Source organism: Wyeomyia smithii, chromosome 2 (assembly GCF_029784165.1).
Source record: "Wyeomyia smithii strain HCP4-BCI-WySm-NY-G18 chromosome 2, ASM2978416v1, whole genome shotgun sequence".
Classification (NCBI taxonomy): domain Eukaryota; kingdom Metazoa; phylum Arthropoda; class Insecta; order Diptera; family Culicidae; genus Wyeomyia; species Wyeomyia smithii.
This window is the reverse complement of record NC_073695.1, coordinates 38,768,557-38,789,336: the sequence shown is the minus strand read 5'-3', so window position 1 is coordinate 38,789,336 and position 20,780 is coordinate 38,768,557. Positions and strand designations below refer to the sequence as shown.

Genomic DNA, 20,780 nt, shown 5'->3' with positions numbered 1-20,780 from the left:
CTCTAAAATTTATATCAGAAATAATTCCTTATTCCTTGGCTTCAAAACACAAGAAACTCAAATTTCTTGTTTTTTTGTCATTCCCAAAACATGCAATCGCTTGGAAATGTCTTTGCGGGTAGCTCCTTATATCGAGTCGAGGCAAGCTGTTCCTGCGTTTGACATGAATCTTCATCGAGCGATTCCTTCGATACAGCGTTTTTGGCCTTCTTTCACGCATCATCATCGAATCAAAATCAAACATTTTTACACACTTTTATTAGAACTATTTCTGCTCTGCTCAACCTGTGCAAAAAAAAAATTATAACCGGTGTTTTAGACTGTTAATCGATTTATTAATTGAAAACCATTGTCAAAGAGCATGAATAGCATTGGTGGAAAATATTTTTTGGTCTGGTCCAGGATAATAATCACTGATTTGTTTGGAGTTACCATCTTGTTCTCTGTTTTCTCTAAAAAACATTTTAATATGAAAACATAGCACAGGTATTTGACTTATAAAACAAAATAACTTCCGTGGGTGGACACATTTTTCAAAACTCAAGAGCAATTTTTTTGAATGGACGTAAGCATTTTAGAAAAACTGTCAGAAAATGAATTGAAGGAAACTAATAACGCCGTATCGAAAATTTCACGTAGAACTACGTCTCTCAGAAAGTTTGGCTATGTAGTGGTGTAAAATGTAGGGTGTTCGATAAAGCACCTTATCTTCTGTTGCTTAGAATAAGATTTCCGAACCTCAACGAACGCAGCGCGTACGTGCGTATCGGCGGAACGTGTTCTTCACCGTTTGCGTTACACTCGGAAATGCCCCAGAAAAGCCACCTTGGCCCGCTATTATGTAATCTTTTCTTAACGATTTGTGTTCAACCATACAGTCTCCTGAGTACATGTTTGCTGACGCTCTCAAATTTTTTCGAGTGATTACATCTACTTTAGACTTCTGTGCAATCCAAGCTGATATCGACATATTGTTAAGCTGGTTTAACGGAATAGAAGTAAATGTGCGAAAGTGTAATGCTGTTTCATTCTGCAGAAAGAGACAAGTTATGATTTTTGACTAAAGGATGTCCACTGCCAGCATCAACCGAGTCAACACTGTGAATGATTTGGACATCCTTCTTGATACCAAGTTGAATTTTACTCTGCATGCAGCTACAACATATGCTATATTGAGGTTTATTAAAAGAAACACACAACAATTTGATGATGTATACTGTTTAAAATCACTCTATTGTTCTCTTGTGCGTAGCATCCTGGAGTATGGAATGCTTGTGCCGCAAAAACCAAACAAATTTAACGAGTACAACGTCAGTTTCTTCGTTATGTAGATAGTCCAGAATTTCTTAATCTCATTCGATTTACCGTACCACCAAGACTCACAAGACGAAGTGATTTTTTTCCAGATCGCTAGACACCGCACTCTTTTTGTTGAGAGCAACCCTAATGATGTTTGTTGTCGTAATTTTAACAATGTTTCGAACTATTATGACTTTAACTTGTCCAAATCTACCTTTAAACATTAGAATAGTCTGTACGATTTTTTTCGAAGACTTATAAATAAATAAATAAATGAAATGAAAATTTTAAAACAGAAAAAGGGAAAAATATGTCGGATTTCAACTGATAATAAGCCGATTATTTTTCAATGGATTACCTTCGTTCTAGCAGCAATAGATTGGAAAATCATCTATGACTCCGCCCAATTGCAGAAAATTAGAATTATTCGGACTTTTGTACTATTAAAATTTGTCAACCAATCTTTTTATTAATGTATGGCCACTACTGGAACGGTCTTTACAGCAGCGTCAGCGGTAGGAGCAGCGGCACCACTTCTTTCTTTAGTAAAAATTTGTCTTCATGCGCTGGCGGTATCATCAGCGATTGGTAAATAGGCCAGCCATTTTCTTCAGTGGACAGTTCAGCCGTATTTTAGTGACACACAAACGTTTTTGTGATGCTAGTAAGCAAAGCCAAGTGTCTACTGTGTTATTAGAGGAATGCCGTATTCCCACTGTCGACGACATCACAGAGCATCATATCCAATATTAAAAAGAAAAAACAAATTGTCTTTTTGAGGACAATTTTAATACTTCATTGAAGAGCTCATATTTTCTGGGGACCAGTAGTGATAGTGTTGGTTGCAGCATTAGCGGTAGGTTCAGCGGCACTCTCTTTAGTAGAAATTATTAGAAGGGTTGTGTGCAAAGCCACGATCGCAAGATTGACGTAGAATTACATAGAGCTGCACGTTGCAACACTTGCATTTTCTGAATTCAAGAGTGATCGCGAACACAAGATTACGATAGACTTTCTTATCTCAATGTTATTAACTTTTATCTAACACTATTTATTAGTGTAATTCTCTGCAAATAATGTGGTGGCCCTGAAAAAATTTAAAATGACAATTGAGGTTATCTTTGCCTATTTTCAAGTAACCGGAAGTCAGCATCTTGGATTTCGAAATGATCGTAAGCCGACCCCGATGCCATTTTGAATGTAAACATTGTCATTACATTATTTTCAAAGTTATTTTATTAGTTGTTATTGATTACTCTCGAATGCAACAGTGCATGTTATGTAACAAACAATCTTATGTAGTTCTACATCAACCTTGCGGTCGTAGCTGTGCACGGTCTAACTCAGATTGAAGGAAAGTCGAACTGCTCACCTCGACGGTCGACCAGAGATACGCTGGAAGGTCAGGTCAGTTCTATTAGATAGTGGTCCGACGATAACTTCTCGAACACGACTGGAACCTCGGAGACGGCCATGTTGGACAGGAAGATGTGCCAAAATGTTGTAGTGTTCAATCACAAGGTCATTCCGGTTTTGCCCCACACCTCGGTCCGAGCGTTCAAGTTTCCCGCTATGCTGATGAACCAACCGAAAATCGGAAAAGAAAACATGCAGCTCAGGTTTGAGATACTTATCAGTGATGGTAGCAGTGTCTATTTGGGATTCGTTGAGGAAGTCAAGAAGCTCAGAATACTTGTTTCTAATGGAACAAGCATTCTAGTTAGCAATTTTGATGGTTTCACGGACCGTATTTGAAAGCGATCAGCACTGCAGATTGCAGTTGCTCAGCTAGGCTTTTGCAGATCCGGAAAGTATTGATGCATTCCACAAGCAGTGAAACGTATTGCTTCATGGTGAGCAAGAGCTCGTTGTCAGCTGCTCCGGTTGCAGCTTGAGAGAAGGTCATTCCAGGCGAGTATCCTTGGAGACCCGGTGTTTCAGCATACGTACAGGCACCTGTGACGGGGATGGTGTTGGGTTCAGCGGTAGCGGGCCGAGCAACGAGATGGGGTGACAGGAGCCATCGACAGGGAACTCCGTCTTGTTGTTTGGGGCAATGAGGTACATACAGGTGAGAAAGAAGAAGACATTTGTCTATATTAGTAGCAAAAAAAGGCAAAAAACACGTGCTTGTGGGTTGTGACGTAGATCTCGGTCAACGGGCAAATGCCATTCGAAACGGTATTCCGAATTGTTCAGAAATTTTCAGCTTAAAACTTTCACAACTTGTGCAAAAATCTTGAAAAAATCAACCGAACAATGTTTTTTTGCGACAATGTTTTTGGAGTTCTTCGTTATCACAATTAACAGAAAAAGAAGCCCTTTGAACCTGAGCCTCAAACCATCTCCGTACCTTTTTATATTCCATTGGTTTGGGGGCACCTTACGGCAACCTGGCTGATTGTTGGTGGAGGCCCGCTTCCGAATTTCGATGAACTCTGGTTCGTAGCGCTCTCAGGCTACAATGATGTGAAAAAGAGCTCAAATGGACTACAGTTCCGCCAGGCATGTTGCATTGTTCTCCAGGTTTACGAAATACAACTGATCACGATATTTCCGAGTCTAACTGTGACGCGTCATTTTATGAATTTCAATTGGCTTGAATTCCTTTGCCTTCAAGTTCTCTAACAAAATGTCTACTGCCATATCAGGAATACAACGAAGGACTGCCTTGAAGGGTTTATACCTCAATATCGTGGGAAAAATATTTCACCTTATGTTTCTGCATGAGCACTTGCACCGCCTTGTAGTAGTTTAACACCTGAGTCATCAGTTTATAACCTTCAGTTCACATGCGAATATTGCATTCCAATCCATTATCTATATAGAAGTTAATTGCTTCAAGAAGTTCTTCCTGAAAGCTCTTAATTTAGAAGGGCAGGCTTTCCTCTTGTTCTACTATTTCTGGATCATCGGCGTTTTACGGACAGCGAAAATACATACAAGAATGGCGACAAATTGGAATCCGAGAACTACTGAGAGTTCATGATTCTCAACGCGACCTACAAAGTGCTTTCACCATCTCTCGCCGCTAGCAAAAGGTCTATAGGGAGTTATTAAGCCAGACCAACACTTAACACTTAACACTTCGGGCGATCCTACACAAGTGTCGCGAATATCAAATCTCTACGCACCACCTAGTCATCGATTTCAAGGTTGCTTATCGTGAAGAGCTAATGGTAACCGTGCGAAACTGACAAGACTGATTAAGGCCACGAAAGATAGTATACAGCGCAGTATGCAGAACTCGTATGTATGTCCAAGCCCTTTTGAAACATGAAAAAGACTTCATCAAGGCGACGATCTTTCCTGTCTCATTGAAGACGACAATATGTACTACTATCTGTCAAAATTTGGTGATGGTAAAATGAAAAACAATAAAGTTATTAACGTTTGAATATTTTATCATTTTCCCTCAAAACTTATTTTTGAGGATTTTTTTCTGTTTGTTGTTATAAATTATCGCTAAGAGCATGATACAAGTCTAACGCGGTGTTTTTGTGGTAAAATTAACTATTCAATCGATTGTACCTACCATGCTATCATACCTACCTATATTATTTCCCAGCCAAATAGCTGCTATAACTACACTCAAAAGTTTAACTTATTATTAGAACTTAATTTCTATTTTTAACAACGGCTTTTACCCGTTAACATTCAAGTTCATTAAGGAAACAATGTGTGCAGTAGAGAAAGCGAAAAATAAGCTAACTGGAAATATGATACAGATTTGGAAAAATATATCGCTTCCCGACGGGACTTGAGCCCGCAATCTCCCAACTTGAACCCGCAAAACCGCAATCCTGGATATTGCGGGTTCAAGTCCTGTCGGGTTGTAGTATATTTTTCCAAATCTGTATCATATTTCTAGTTCGCTTTCCCTACTGCACACGTTGTCTGCTTAATGAACTTTAAATTATTACTTAGAGAGTAACAAAAAAATAATTTCCTTCATGTAATAAATCTATTATTTAACAAGTAATAAAATTCTTCTCGTGTTGAGTAATAACCCTTGTTGTCATATAATTTGCACATGTTGCATGATCACGAGTAATCTAATAACGTTACAACTACTTTCAAAACTTTTACTCACTACTTGAAAAGGAAAATAAAAAATTATCCTCATCTCCAGTCGATTTACAACACACACTGTCGTGACTTGAATGAATCAGATCGCTGCATCAATACAAACACAGCAGATGATGTCTCGCTTACACATGCAACGTGGCTCTTGCTTGTATGTTCCCCTGCAAAAATGCATACAAGCGCGTAACTTTATTACTTTTTGGTTATTGGCATTTTAGCAGTAGCAACAACTACACTGAAACAGTTTTGAAGTGAATAAATAAGTGGTTAAGTGAAGTAACTGTTGGTGTTAAGGTCCAGCAAATAACATGAATGACACTACGTACAAAATTAAATGTATTCGACCTTCCGATGGTGAAAAGTGTTCGAAGCAGCTGCGGAAACTATCGGATAATAATATCTAAAACTTGAGAACGATAAAGTATTCCAAGTCATCGCAACTAACCATCGAAATCCGCATTTGTACGTTATGCATGTAGAAAAACTAGCTCTCTCTCTACGCGTCTTATTTTTGAAACCGTCTGATAGCGGGAATCGTCGTTGAGTTACGCATATTAGATTTCAATGGGGCCAGTATCAAAATGATTGATTATGGTATAAAAATAGCGAGTTGGATTTGTATCATGCTCTTAGCGATAATTTCCCAATCCGCACGAGAGTCACAATTAAAATAGGACTTTTTTCTTACTATCGTCTCCCGAACGTTTTAAAAATGATATGAAAATAGTTTTCGTAATCGAGTAACCATTACTTTTCATAGAAAAACTTGTGTTTATTTTCTCACAAAAGACACTAAGGCTATGATTAGAAAACAAATATTTATTTCATTTTGTCTCTGTGATAATTGAACTACAATTTATTTATTTTTCCCAGAAGGGTCACAGACGAAATCATTTTACTTGTGGAGCGAAAGTATTTTTTCATTAAGTAGTCACGGTGGTAATTAAAAGTACAAATGGCCTTTTGTCTTAGAATAGTCACCAAGAAATTAAGAGGCACATTTAAATTTTTCTTATAAATGCATAGTGACTTTTCATAGAAATAGTTTCCCCAGTTAGTCACTGTGACTTTTGTAAGAAAATATTTGTCAAAAGTTTTGTTTAATGGAATTTGTGTCCTTTTGAAAAAACTTATAAGTTATTAACATTGTCACAGTGATTTTTGAAATTATTTTTTTTTGGTTTAAATAAATATCAGGAAAAGTAGGGCTTTGACCAACCATGACCAACCACCAGCTTTGACCAATATGATTTAGACGTTTTCCTTGAAAATTTCCATTATTTTGTAACAAGATTACAACAGGAGTTACTTATAAACAGACATTTGCCTTAAAAGATCAACAAATTTAATTTTTCGTGTTTTCAAAATATTAAAAAATTCACATATACTATCTTAAACTTAATTTTTTTGAAGGCGCATGAAAATTGAAAGGGGTAGGCGCTATACTTTCTCCATGAAAATGGGATTGCATTTGAAAATAGCGCTTGGCATTTCATTTTTCGCAATTTCAACTTGTTCTATGGTATTACTTATATGTACACATTCAAGCATTTCTAAATTTCGTCGGCGAAATAAAAAAAACTAAAACATCAATGTTCGGGAGTTGGTCACGAATAGTATATTTTGTTTTAGAACTTCGTCACGAAAAATATTCATGAATGTGTTGATAAAAATATGTCTCGCGGTGACAATTTAAAACAAAAACAAAAACGCTTCTGGTTTCTCCTATAAATATCACCAAGTAAAAAATATGTAAATGTAGACAATTTCTAACAAACCACTTTGTGACAATTACTTAAAGTTTGTATAAGGCTCTAAGCCCCGCCTTATCGACGCTTTTTTAGCATTCCTTACCATTTACAGAACATATTCCTAATACGAGTAAAAATCTTCTCTTAAAGATCACCAACATATCATTTGTGCGGACTAGGTTATAACAATAACAGAAAAAAACACTCAAAATAAAAAAAATTCTGAGTGAAAATGACAAAATATTCAAACGTCCATAACTTTTCTGTTTTTCATTTTACCATCATCAATTTTTGACAGATAGTAATCGAAGTAGCGTGGACTTGCTCAGCAGGAGTAACCGAGTGCGATAGGGCTCTCATAAGCAGTATCGTAGCAATTGAAGAAGATGGGTTCGAGGTGGTGCTCCTCGGATCATTGGAAGCGTCAGATAACAACTGCAGCAGAGAAATTTGCAGACGTATTGTAGCTGGAAGTCGTGCCTACTACGGACTCTTTGAGACTTCGAGATCTAGTGAACTTCGCTTCCGTATCAAGTGCACCATGTACGACCTATACGGGCATGACACATGGATGATGCTCGAGGAGGACGTGCAAGCCCTGGCCAATTTCGAACGACGCGTGCTTAGTAGAGATGGTCGGGTATGAGAAATTTGTTACCCGTACCCGACCTGTACCCGACTCATCGAAAATTTTCAAACCCGTACCCGACCCGAACCCGAAAAATATCTATTCTAACTACCCGTACCCGACCCGTACCCGATAGAAAAAAACGCCGAAATTGCCGGTACCCGACCCGTACCCGACCCGTCCTGGTTTTTTTTTTAATTTTTTTTTGTTCAACATGCCTGGGTACCTCGTACATTTTATGCACTGATTGTCATATGTGGTTTCTCGAGATGATGGCCGGAGCCAGGCTAGAGCCGAGTGTGCGTGTGAACGAATGATAATGAACCCAGAGTTTCAGGCGGGTGGTCCACTATAAGAAATCGGTCCACTATGAAAAGTGCATGTCTGGTAAAGTTTAAAATAAACGACGAGTTTTATAAACACATTAAAGGGTCAAACGAATTTTAAAAGGTCAAAATTAATATAGTTTATAACTTGAGAAAAATTTGATAATTCACTGCATTTGCCAAAAACCTGTAATTTTGAGTATAGATTCGGTGTCATTGATAAATTCTAAAAATCAGTAAAAAACAGATATTAAATAAATAAATAAATAAATAAATAAATAAATATTTAAGAGCTTAAGTCTAAAATATGGGTGCAATACCATAGAATTTGATTTTTTATAACTTTTCAAAACTCGGCATACTGACGTTTTTTTGACATATTTAAAAATAAATATATCATTACTTTGAAACGCTCTGCAGCTTCAATGATAGCTTGATTTTTTTGGCCTCGAAGAAAAAGTTGATTTGTAGTTAGTTTTTATTACCTATTATAATATATAATATTGTTTTAATTTTTATAAAAACAATTTTTTTTGCGAAATTTGGTTGATTTGAGGAGTTGTGCAAAAACTACGTAAGCTGTTTTTGTAAAGAGGACGCCCTGTGGCGTTGCTTGTGGTTGAAGATTATATAATTCTGTTTAATAAAGAAGTTAGGGGAGAAGTGCTAAAAAATCATGAAAAATTAAGTCACGTGCTTTATGAACGTCTCCAAATAAAAAGTGGAATGGTGATTCGTGTTCAGTACCCCAAAATTAAGTATATACCATATTTTTGTCGTATTTATCGACACTTTTTTTTACTTGGCAAGCATTTGTATTAAGTAGCCCCACTATGCAATGCTCCGCGGTTTTCCTGACAGTTATGAAAAAAGCCCGACAAAAATTCCATTTAAATCAAAACCGTTGCAGGAAGAACTATTCAATCTAACATTAGAAAGCGATAGCATGATGTCATTCCCTTGGTGCATAGACTGCCGACAACTGTCAGAATAGGTATTGGGCGATTTCTCGTTGAGTGATGATGGGCGATTTTCTCTCCGATCTCACCGATTATCGACATTAAGAAAACACCCAGGCTTGAAATGATAAAAATTGAATTCTCACAATGCACGAAAATTGAATTACCCGTACCCGACCCGTACCCGACCAATTGAGAATTTTTCTAACCCGTACCCGAACCGAACCCGAAGCCTTGGTTTTTTAATTACCCGTACCCGACCCGAACCCGTAGAATATTTTTTGGCGTTACCCGAAACCCGACCCGAACCCGTCGGGTACGGGTCGGGTACGGGTTTCGGGTAAAAATACCCGTACCCGACCATCTCTAGTGCTTAGGACCAGTTTAGGCAGTATATATGAAACACGCAAAAGTTGGAGTGTGTGTAACCAAATCATTTATGAGCGAAATTAGCGCTTTTGCTGATTAAATTTGGAACCAGTACAACGCATGTGCGTTGGGAATAACGCATTTGATGCTCTAGCGTATTTTGAATGTATTGCATAGCTCCAAACCACTACACTTATAAAGCATCAACCGATGTTCAGTAGGCTGGCATCGTTAAAGCAGTGCAACCAACAAGCAATACTGATAAGTTGGGTACTGACTAAATTGAAGAAATTGTCATCTGATCGATTCACTTTCATAAATCAGGTAATTTGAAAACATCATTCAATCATTAACAATAAACAAAAACATTAGATTTGTCCAAAACATTTTGCATTTATTTATGACTCTGGTTTTATTCACATGCGTTCGGTTCTGTGTTACTGGCACCAGCGTCAATAACTTCTGCGGCAACAAGGCTCGCTATTGGCTGTTTCGGTTGCTGATGATTTTTAGGGATGCACGAGCTGTTGATACGCACCGGCTCGCGAGAGTAAAGAACGGTTTATTGAGCGCCTCGAAACTGATCGTTCGCCTGAAGTTGAAGTTTACCGAGACATTACGAGTTTTGTGTACATGATACATATTCTGATTTTGATTTCTGTCAATGTATTCCTTGAACAACGTTTGCGTTATGCGTATCACGCACTGGTTGTGCGAAGTCAGAGTAAATTCTGTGCGAATTGAAAGGACACATTGGATGATTAAAGCTTGAATTTTTGCTTGATAGAGTCGAAGAATAAACCACGAGCTGGCGCAACTCTACGGTGAACCCAGTACAGGTTACACCTCGATTTCACGCACATTCTCGTTTTTGAAATGTGCGTGAAATCGAATTGTGCATAAAATCGAATCAAAATTTTGATTTTTATAGCTCAAAATTAACTTTTGTGATCGGAAATGTGCAAGAAAACATGTAGGGGTTATCCAATTAGTATGTAACGTTCGAAAGGGGGGTTGAAAAGCTTGACAACTCATAGAAACAATATTAAGGGTCTAGAAAAGAGAGTGACATAGGAGCGGGTCGGAGAAGGTAATTATTTGCGTTACGTAAATAATAGACGTCCTCTAATGTGCCGTGGGAAACTCACCCAGAACATATGCAAAATGCTTGAAAGGAATTACTTTAAACAATGAAATGGGCGTGTGTGTATGTGAGTATATATGTGTATGTGTGTGTATGTGCGTATATGTGTGTGGATGTGCGTGTATGTGTGTGTATGTGCGTATATGTGTGTGGATGTGTGTAAGTATGTGCGTTTATGTGTGCGCGTATATTTGTGCGTATATGTGTGTGTATATGTGTGCGTATATGTGTGCGTATATGTGTGTGTATATGTGTGCGTATATGTGTGCGTATATGTGTATGTGTGTCTGTGTGTGCGCGCGTGCGTGTATGTGTGTGTGTAAGTGTGTGTGTGTATGTGTGTGAGAGTATATGTGTAACTCACAAATTTATTTTTACCCACATACTAATGCTAAGGAGGCATTGAAAACATCTCCTCTATCTTGTAACAGTACATGTTTTATATTAAAGTTTTAGTAAATTACTCCAAAAGAGATTGTTTGGGTACGACGTCAAATATTTTACGCGTTAGACACGTATACAACCTTGAAAAAGTTCGCTGTTTCGCAAAAGAGGTCTTGTTGTTACTGTCTCCCGGTTTTCGGCAGATTTCCCAGTCTATACGGACGGCTTCTTATTAGTGAACCATGTCTAATATATATAACCCTTCATTGCGCACATTTTAATGAAGAAAACATACGAATTTAAAATGTGTTTCAAAAAAGTGTGCGTTAAATCGAGGTAAAATGTACGTAAAATCAAAGTACGTAAAATCGAGGGTGCGTATAATCGAGGGTGTGTATAATCGAGGTACAGGTCGGAATCGATTAACCGGAGCTTTGAAAAATATTTCGCTCCGGATAATCGAATCCTCCGGATAATCGAGCCATTTTAATTTTTTAATTTTTAATATACCTCATTTGGAACAGTGAGTTTTCTATTATAGTGTGTTGTATACAATACATGTGCCGATGAAATTAATTAAAAATTGTCTTCAGACTGTTTGTCGGCGTTTGTTATACATATATACGTAATAATAAATTATGTTATATCGATTATCTCGAAGATGTAAAAACCAAATAAAATAAATCAAAACTACCATTTGAAAGACAGCTTTGCTTCGAGATATTAAAGGAAATATTTTTCAGGAAAAATAATAGAATTTGTTTTGATTTAGGTATTTTTCTGTTTTATTATCTTAAATGTTAGGAAGAAGAATTGAGGTGCTACATATACAGACCCTGTTCGATTTTGACAACACTCAGGATTTTTTTCTATTTCCTAAGTGACCTATAACGACCTAGACGCTTGATATGACCACTAATAGACTACTTTGCGGACTTCAAACCGTTATTAATTTCGCTTGATGAGTTTTGGTTCAATAATCCATGAGTATCCGGAACACCACCCCGGATTTTTTTGCCCGGATTTCGGTTCCCCTTCACTCGGAATGCAAAATTAACGATGGTTTTTTAACGCGGATTCCGGAATGGTCTTATCATCGCAACAAATCGTTATCAGTTACGTTTCAACCGACCAAGTGACTAATAAATCGATACCGTTTATCGCATTGTTTCGTGTACGTACAGGTAGGTACATTAATTCGACGACAGTCTGCTGCAACCTGTCAAACATAATGCGCGATAACATCAAATACTCTTCTCTTAAGTCGAAGTCAAAAATTTCCTTTTTCGCCACCCGATTGCTGTCGAAGTCGTTCTTTCGTAAGTATGGCATCCTCTGCGGTTTGCTACTGTTTGGACTTATCTATCTGGGCTATCACAGGGTATCGCATGTAAGTATGACCTTCGATTGAAGTGTACACTAGTTTTAATCAATTTAAAATTTTGCTTCAGCAATTTTATATCCACCGAACGCTTCCAACCTATCAACAGAGCATCCATTTTCAGCTGAATTCGAAAGCTGAACGGGAAAATTATCAACCGGACCAGTGGCAACCAATTGGCGATCCGGCACTAAGATTCCAAATCTATTCCGCCTACTTCGACGACAGGTTGGAAATTGTGGGTTAGTAACAGAAGTGACGTTTGGAGTTAGCGATCACGTTGATATTTTGTTGTGTTATAGAAAATTTGCCGGTTCCGAAAGGAACACTTCCGTTTGGGAGTGTTCGTGTGATCGCAGTTCTACCGTTAGGCATTCGAGGGAACAGTGTGTTTTGCAGCTTTCGGTATGTTGCATAGAGTGTGGGTCAAACAAAATTGATGGTTGTTTTTAAATTTTTCAGATATGAAGGGGAAGATGAAACCTACCAGGCACGAGCGGATCAGGTGGAAGCGATCCACGAGCACTTCAATATGCCATTCGCGGCCACGTTTGTTGTGTGCGTGTTAAGTGGGGATGCGACAGCAATCGACGTCACGCTTCCGAATGAGGTTGGTTTGAGTTACGCCCTGGAACCGAGTATGGTCAACGCGACCAGTTTCGTGAAGATTCAGTAAGTATGATTGCGAATACGGTATTGTGTATTCAACTCCTATACAATCAAATAAGTAGAAATTTGCGCTCGAGTGTGAAGAATTACAAATTGTTTTGGCTGGCAGTCATATAAAGTTCAGAATTTAAAATTTTTAGTCAATAATGCCAACTGTGAAAATTTGCACAACACGACACGTAGTATTGAATAGAAAAAGTAATCTCAAACTCGTAGAAACTAATTGATAACATTTTTTCCATCCCCCCTCTAGCTACAACAGGTTTACGGTCATACCTGAAGGGTATCCGAACTGGGAGGTGGCCGTCTGTGTCGGTCCGCTTCATCACAACTACAGTAACGCGGCTCGGATCGTGGAATTCGTAACATACTGGCGGATGCTGGGGGCGCAACGGTTCTATTTCTACAACAAATCCATCTCCGCCGATGTGAACCGAGTGCTGAACTACTACCAGGATCGGGACGAGATCGAGGTGTACCAGTGGAATCTGGAGGGCTACCAGTTCGAGCAGGAGCTTCGCTACGAGGGTATTTTCGCTGCCATCAACGATTGCATGTACCGAGCCACGATGCTGAGGCGTATCACATACACAGCTGTGGTTGATTTGGACGAATTTTTACTGCCAGTCGGGAAGCACGTGGGGGGACTGGAAAATTTAGTTCAGAGCCAGGACCGGTACGATGTGCACTCGTTTAACTTCCGGGCAGTGTTTTTCTACGGCAAGTACGAGGAAGACTTTTCCACTAAGCCCGATTGGGCCAACAATACCTACCTGTACACTCAGGTGCGGAACCAGCGGACCAGCCGACCGCTCGAGTACCACAACCGGAGCAAATACATTGCCAAAGGACGCAACGTTATCGAGGCGGGGAATCATTTTGTGTGGAAGGCTCTAAGCGGTATGCGATTTTTTTTGGTTCTACAATTTTTTTTTTTCGCCTCAATTATTGACGTAATAATCTCAGGTACGAAAGAGTATCGCATCCCACCAGAGAAGGGTTTACTCTTTCACTATCGAGACAACTTTATCGGGGACGGTGATGAATTCTTCGTTGAGGATAATACTGCTCGGGAGGGCGGGGACTATATTTGGATGGCCGTCGATTCCATTTGCCACAGAATTTTCACAGAAAAAAACGGCCGCTGTCCTACGGGCGAGGATGATGACTAGGGGCGGCACAACAAATTCGGTTGGTCTCATCGATTTTTATTAGTGATTCTAAGGTTCGTATAAGCTAGCTTATTACCAATATTGTAGACTTTAACTTATACTTTAGGTTGTTTTGCCTAATGCTAAAAGTAAAAAAAATTGAAAGCAAGAATACACTTTTTGGTTCTGTTACGCCCCTGTCGTAGCAATTTAGCTTTCCTTTCCTATTAATAATGTCTCATTCTCAGCAAAAAAAGCATCATCTCCTTCTTAATTTATTCGACTTTTTTTTCTCGCTTCATCGTAACCTTATTTGCCACTAAGTTTTTGCTTGATTTCATTTTTCACCAAGTCCATTGTTCATTTCGCCAGGATTAAAATTTCATTTGTCAGGGCTGACCGTCCGCCGCCGTCGCCGCCGTTGAGAATACATTGTTCAATGTTTTTCGACTGCTTTATCACCAGTGGTTTTCCCGGATGTTCCGTTGGCGTTGTCGTGGGAGGAATTGGAATTAGCACTACCACTCTCGGTAAACCGATCGTTAGCGGGGACGGAAGCGGGGGCAGCTTTCAGTTCACTAGCGATGGCACCATGCAGCTCTCCCACGGAATTGCCACTCTCCCGATCCAGCAGGTAGCTGGTGGCGCCTAGACCCGTCGGGGGCCTGGGACGTGGACTATAGGCAGCGCTAGAAGGGGCGAGAGAAGCAAAGTTCTGAATTTTAATGGTTAGGAATATTTTGATCGGGGTAAACGCACGGGACGAGGGGTTAGAGGAAGCTTAAAAAGCAACGTTAATTATGTCTTTGCTTGTTTTGCTGGCAACTCAAGGGACGAACTGAATGGTGGCAATTGAACAATTGAGGTGACGATTAGAGAAGTAAAATATCACCGTTTAGTGAACATCGTCGACAAATTAAAGTTATAGTAATAATGAGCTTTGAAATATAGCAAAGTTGTCAACTGTTATCATTTAATTGGGTAATTATTAAAAATTTATATAAATTATCAAAATGTGAACAAAAATAAAAAAGAGTAAAACGATAAAATAATAGAAATGACAGAAATTGTTAAATAAATGACAAAATTGACATAAAAAAATAAAAACTTACAAAGATTACAAACATGACAAATATAACCTTAAAATCAGAGAAAGGATAAAAATTAAGCAATGTCAGAAGAAAGTGACGACCCATAAAACCATAAAACTAAAAAAATGACAGAAATGATAAAGCTGGTAGAAACAATGGAAATGTCAAAATAACAGCGCAAGACAAAAGTGACCAAAAATTCTAAAAATGAGAGGAATCACGGAAATAACCAAAATTATAATAACAGACAAAATGAAAAAAGCATAAATGTCTTGAATAATGTAAATGACATAAATGGAACAAATAAAAATAATTACAACAATGACAGAAATGACGAAAAGTTACAAAAAAAAAACACAGAAGAAATAAAAAGCAAAAGTAAATACAAAAAAGATAAAAATGACAAAAGTTATACAAAAAATGTTCCATTAGGCAAACTAGCCGCAGACAAAACGGATTAAAAATATAAATAAAAAAAAGGTCACAATTTGAAAAGTATTGCAAAAATCACAAAACATGATGACCCCTAAAAAAAAGACGGAAACGACGAAATATGTAAAATAAAAGACTGAGATAAAAAAATAATGAAAACGACTAGAATGAATATATGACTAAATCAGAGGAATGAGGAAAATGACCAAAACGATAGAAGAACCCAAAATAGACCTAAATTGGAAAATCGACAATAACTCAAATTATCAAAATGACGGCAAATACATAACCGATGAATATCATAAAAAATTACCAAAATGTCAAAAAGTTAAGAATGACAAAAATGACGCAACTGACAAAAAACACTTGAACAATAAAAATTATATAAATAACAAAAATGTATCAGAAATTGACACGAATCGCGTATATTATAAAATAGGACAAAATTGACAGAAATGACAAAAAACAACGACAATGAGACAATAAACGTTATGTACAAGAATATGACAAGCATGATAATAAACAGAAAAGGTCCAGAATGACACAAAAGAAAAAAAAATAACAAGATAGATGAAAGCAGTAAAATAACCCAAATGATAATAATGATAATTTCTAATAAAAATCACCAAGGAGACAACAACGACAAAACATAATAAAGGCAAAAAAGACAAAAATCACAAAATGACCAAAACACAAATGACTAAAATTACCATATATATCATATGTGACAAAAGTGGCAGAATTAACATAAATGGCAAAAAAAACAATATTAATGAATCGTACGACAAATATGCCAAAACAGACGGAAATTACTAATACCACACCATGGACAAAAATTGTAAAACATACATAAATGACAAAAAATGACAGATGACATAAAAACTACAAAAATGAAAAGAACAAAGGCATTGGGGTTGTGTTCTTCCGGCCCATAGTGAAGGCATAACCGGTATTACCAAAGTACGCCCGAACAAGCTGCGTATTTTGGTGTCCGACTTCAAGCAAGCAAACGACGCACATAGGAGTATTCGACTCAAAAAACTGGCCAAAAGTCCGACACACAAAATACATGATTTCCATTATTTTGTATTGATTTCAGTTAAAACATACCCTCATGCTATCCAAGAACTCATCGGTGCCTTATCACATACACCAAAAGGTTATATTCCAGAGTTATTCCACAGGTAATTGATTAGTTTGAAAACTACGTGCCATTGTTCGGGTGGCATGTAAAATTGAAAAATTTTATCAAATAGTTATTTTTCTCTCACGGGATATAATGTGCAACATAAGTAGAATGTTTCGCAATACTTTAAACGTTAAATGCATAAAATAATCCCAGCTTGTTTACAAAAAAGTAATAGTGAAAACCGACCGGGAAAATATTGTATATAATGTAAAATTAATCTTATGATTTGGTAACCTTCCGGGCAAGTCCCGTCAAAACTTTATTTATTTACAGAAAGGTCAAAGCCTACTTAATATATACGGATAAAAAAATCTTCCTCCTGGTGCCTCTTTTATTTTATTGACATTTTGATAAATAAAGATTTATATTAAAATTGTTGAAACTTTGTCATATATCATGTGTAAAAAGACACTAAAAAATGCAGTAAGCGAATTTAAAGTGATTGTCATATCATTGGATTTTATATTGGAGGTGTGTCATGACGTGACGTACTTCTCCTAATAGGGGTCATTGATGTGTGACAACACGTGAAAATGAAATTTGTTCAAAATTTGCGTGACGTACTTGATGGATGTCACCTTGTTTTGTACTTTATCTAGTTTTATTGGTTGATTATTCGAAAATAACACGTTTTTGATGTAAATAGATCCAATTACTACCAAAATAGAGCGAATTGGACTTTTGGCCAGCTTTTTGGTTCAAATACTCCTATGTGCGACGTTGCTGCTTGTAAGCTCTTCGCGTGGGAGTACTATAGCTCAATCGGCCATGGAGAAGTAGTGTCTCAAAGCGGTCAAAGTTTCATCTTTTCGACGTGTTCCTATGACTCCAAAGAAAAAAGAAGAAGGTTTACCAGTGTGCATATTCTTAAAAGACGAGGAGGCCAATGCACTTTTTACTGCGGGTTTCAAACATTGCGTTTTTTTAATTTTTGATTTTTTTCCTCGACGTGTCACTTAAAGTTAGAATTCTTTTCTTTCCGATTTCTGACAGATTTTAGGGAAGTTTTTCTGCTTAAACTTTTGTATGCTTTCTTTCTACCTTTGAGAGATTTTTCAGGTTGATTTGGGATAAGTTTTTGATATTAATTTTTGGCCTTTTTCCCATGCTGCTATTGTTTCGAATTTTTCTGTGTCCCTGAGAACTTGTTTAACTGAAACAGTTTGATTGTCGAAACGTTTCATTAGAGATGGTCGTTTGATGTTTTTCAAACCCGTACCCGACCAGAACCCGAATTTTGTTTTCGGTTAAAACCCGAACCCGAAAATTTCATAGAATTTTCATAGAAATATGAAACCCGAAGCCGACCCGAACCCGAGATTTCATAGATTTTATAGTTTGGTTTCAAGTTTTCAAACTTAAGCCGACCTGAACCCGACATTTTCAAACCCGAATCCGAATATTTTTTTCCACCAAACCCGAACCCGACTCGTACCCGACACCCGAAAATTTTCAAACCCGAACCCGACATTTCTAGTTTTCATGTATTTTGAGTTAAATTTAGTTTGTTGTTTTTTTAATCTTTTCTAACTAGTAGATTTTTTTTCATCTTCCCAGCTTCTTCAGAAGCTTTCAACCATGTTGAAGTTGAATCCTTTTTGTTTAAGATCTTTTATTTGATTTCTTCGAGCGGTTCATTACTTCGTTAGAAATTATTTTTGTTTTGCACATTTCATGGTTTCACGAATTTTTTGAATTATGTTTTGACGATTACCTGGAAGCAGCAAGTCATTTTAAAGTAGATTATGGAGCCTATTGTTGTATTTTTCTCGCATTTATGAGTGTTATCAATCATTACAAGCATGAATTTGATCATATTTCTTTTAGTTTCTTCTAGACTATAAAGGCGTTTGCAGGGATTTCTACGATGGTTTGAAGAGAAGTTTTTTTGGCATTAATTAACATTTCAGCTCTTTTTTAAAAAAATTTCCAGCAACTTTGTAAATTATTTGTGTTTTTACAGCAAAATTGAGAATCTGTTACTTCTGGTGCGTTTTCTGTCCTTTTAGGCCAAATTTTGACTAAATTAAATTTATCAATTGCTTTTCTGGTCTGAATCTGTAATTATTTTTGTTATTATTTTGCTGGCATTATTAATGTCTAATTTAGGGATTAGACCACAACACCACACAATTTTTTTTTTTCATTTTTTTTGTAGAAAATGTCTACGTGAACAAAGAGGAGAGAGGTGGAGGGGGTTTCATCAATATCCACGGTTGTCCACAAGGGGGGTGGTGGGGGTTCAGGGGAATTTAAAACGATGATTTTTCTGTCCACGTAGAAAGTGGCCGGCAAATGCTTAATCTGGAACAGGCTTTTTTAAGAATTGCAGCCATTAACTGGAAAAGATACTGGATTGCATGCGATTGCATTACTTATGTACACCCATCATACTCTTTTCTTGTGACTTTCGCTGGGTCTGCTCTGCCGAGTTATGTGCTCGTAGATAAGGTGCGCTTGTTTGTACCTCGGGTAATGAATTGCCTTAAATGCAAGCAGTTGGTCCATGCGGCCATCCATTGTGGCAATAAAGCACGTTGTGACAAATGCGAAGAGCAACATGTGGATGATGTCTGTGATAAAAGTGCTTAAAAGTGGCTCTATTATGAGTAGGAGGTGGCTACACAGGTTGTTGGTTTCAGGAGTTGGATGTAGGACAAGATTTCATTCCCGTGATTATGTCTAACAACTATGGGCTAAACGCATCTACTGCGTATTGGGCTCACGAGCAGTAATGATTGCGTTTGTGGATTGAGGTATCATCCCGATCAGAAGAGCATAACTTAAAAATTACAAAATTCTATCAGCGGGAGATACAAATAACAGATTTTGATACGATTTTGTATGTTCCCATTTGCTTTTGATAACAAAATTGAATCTGAATGAGTTATAATGACAAATCCTGTAATGAAGTTGTTCTGAAACAAGTCTAACTTTTTTTTTCTCTATCAAAAGCTGTTTCTTCTAACAATGGTTGTTATCATACTGTTCTATCTTATTTTGTTAGAAAGCTGATCCGTTCGTAACAAAGTTTGATATGGATTTAATAAAATAAAAAATTACCAAATTGACAAAAATAATAAAATAATAGAAGTGACAAATATTAGAAATATAACAATGGTTACAGAATGATAAAAATGGCAAAATCCTCAGATGAAAGAATGACAGAAATGTGGCAGAAATTTCGTTGAATCATTCAAAATATAAAAATATGCAAACCATCAATTATTTAGGGATGCTAAACGTTATAACTAATAAGTATTGAAAATTTGATTCCTGAATCATTCTTTTCATCATTATTGTCGCAATTATTTCGATTATTAAATATTTTCAAACACAAACGATAACTATTCGATCTCGGTTTACTCTCTGCAATAGCGCTACTGTCAATCACTATAAATTACAGCGGTAAGATACACTGTACATTCCCTTAACTATTCCTTTTGGTAGTTCAACCACTTTCGGTCTGTATATGAAGAAGGCTGAAAATTTGTAGAATGCACACTGCTTTCGTTATTAAGTAACCCAATCGATGCTCAGTGGAAAATAATTTACTTTCGCTTTGAATAGTTTTGCCAAAACGAGCGGCAGTAAAGAAGATGCAACCAAATTAATTAGGCCATTCGAAGTTCTTATGTTGGTGACAAAATGTCGGCTCACATCCTTCTTGTCATTGCATCGCGTGTGTGTCGCGCGCGCAGATGTTATTCTGTTTTGCAAATTGATTTCGAAGCTCGAATGGCTCCGAGTTGTATTTGACTAGTAGAGTGCTTCACCGCCACGTATATGCACAAGATACTAATGTTGCGTCGAGTCTTTTAAATTGCGGCCAGGGTTTAGCAAAACAATTAAAAGATTTTCTCGAAACTCCATTTGCCTGCCTGTCTGCCTGTTGGTGATTGCTTTGGCGCAGTCAGTCAG

General features: G+C 37.3%; 2 protein-coding genes across 6 annotated transcripts in view; one reads left to right on the top strand and one right to left on the bottom strand.

Moving 5' to 3' along the window:
• Nucleotides 1–12,101: 12,101 nt before the first annotated feature.
• On the top strand, nucleotides 12,102–14,352 carry LOC129724995 (uncharacterized). The gene is made up of 6 exons (XM_055680343.1): nucleotides 12,102–12,336; nucleotides 12,398–12,569; nucleotides 12,630–12,732; nucleotides 12,790–12,999; nucleotides 13,250–13,896; nucleotides 13,963–14,352. The coding sequence occupies exons 1-6, from the start codon at nucleotides 12,178–12,180 to the stop codon at nucleotides 14,166–14,168; spliced, it is 1,497 nt and encodes a 498-aa protein (XP_055536318.1). The 5' UTR covers nucleotides 12,102–12,177; the 3' UTR covers nucleotides 14,169–14,352.
• The window catches only part of LOC129724993 (uncharacterized protein DDB_G0271670), an 82,496-nt gene continuing 75,908 nt past the window's right edge, over nucleotides 14,193–20,780 (bottom strand). For all 5 annotated transcript variants that reach the window (XM_055680339.1, XM_055680338.1, XM_055680341.1 and 2 more), the window contains exon 7: nucleotides 14,193–14,836. In XM_055680339.1, coding sequence (XP_055536314.1) covers nucleotides 14,584–14,836 — 253 coding nt within the window. In that variant the 3' untranslated portion in view covers nucleotides 14,193–14,583. The remainder of the gene's footprint in view (nucleotides 14,837–20,780) is intronic.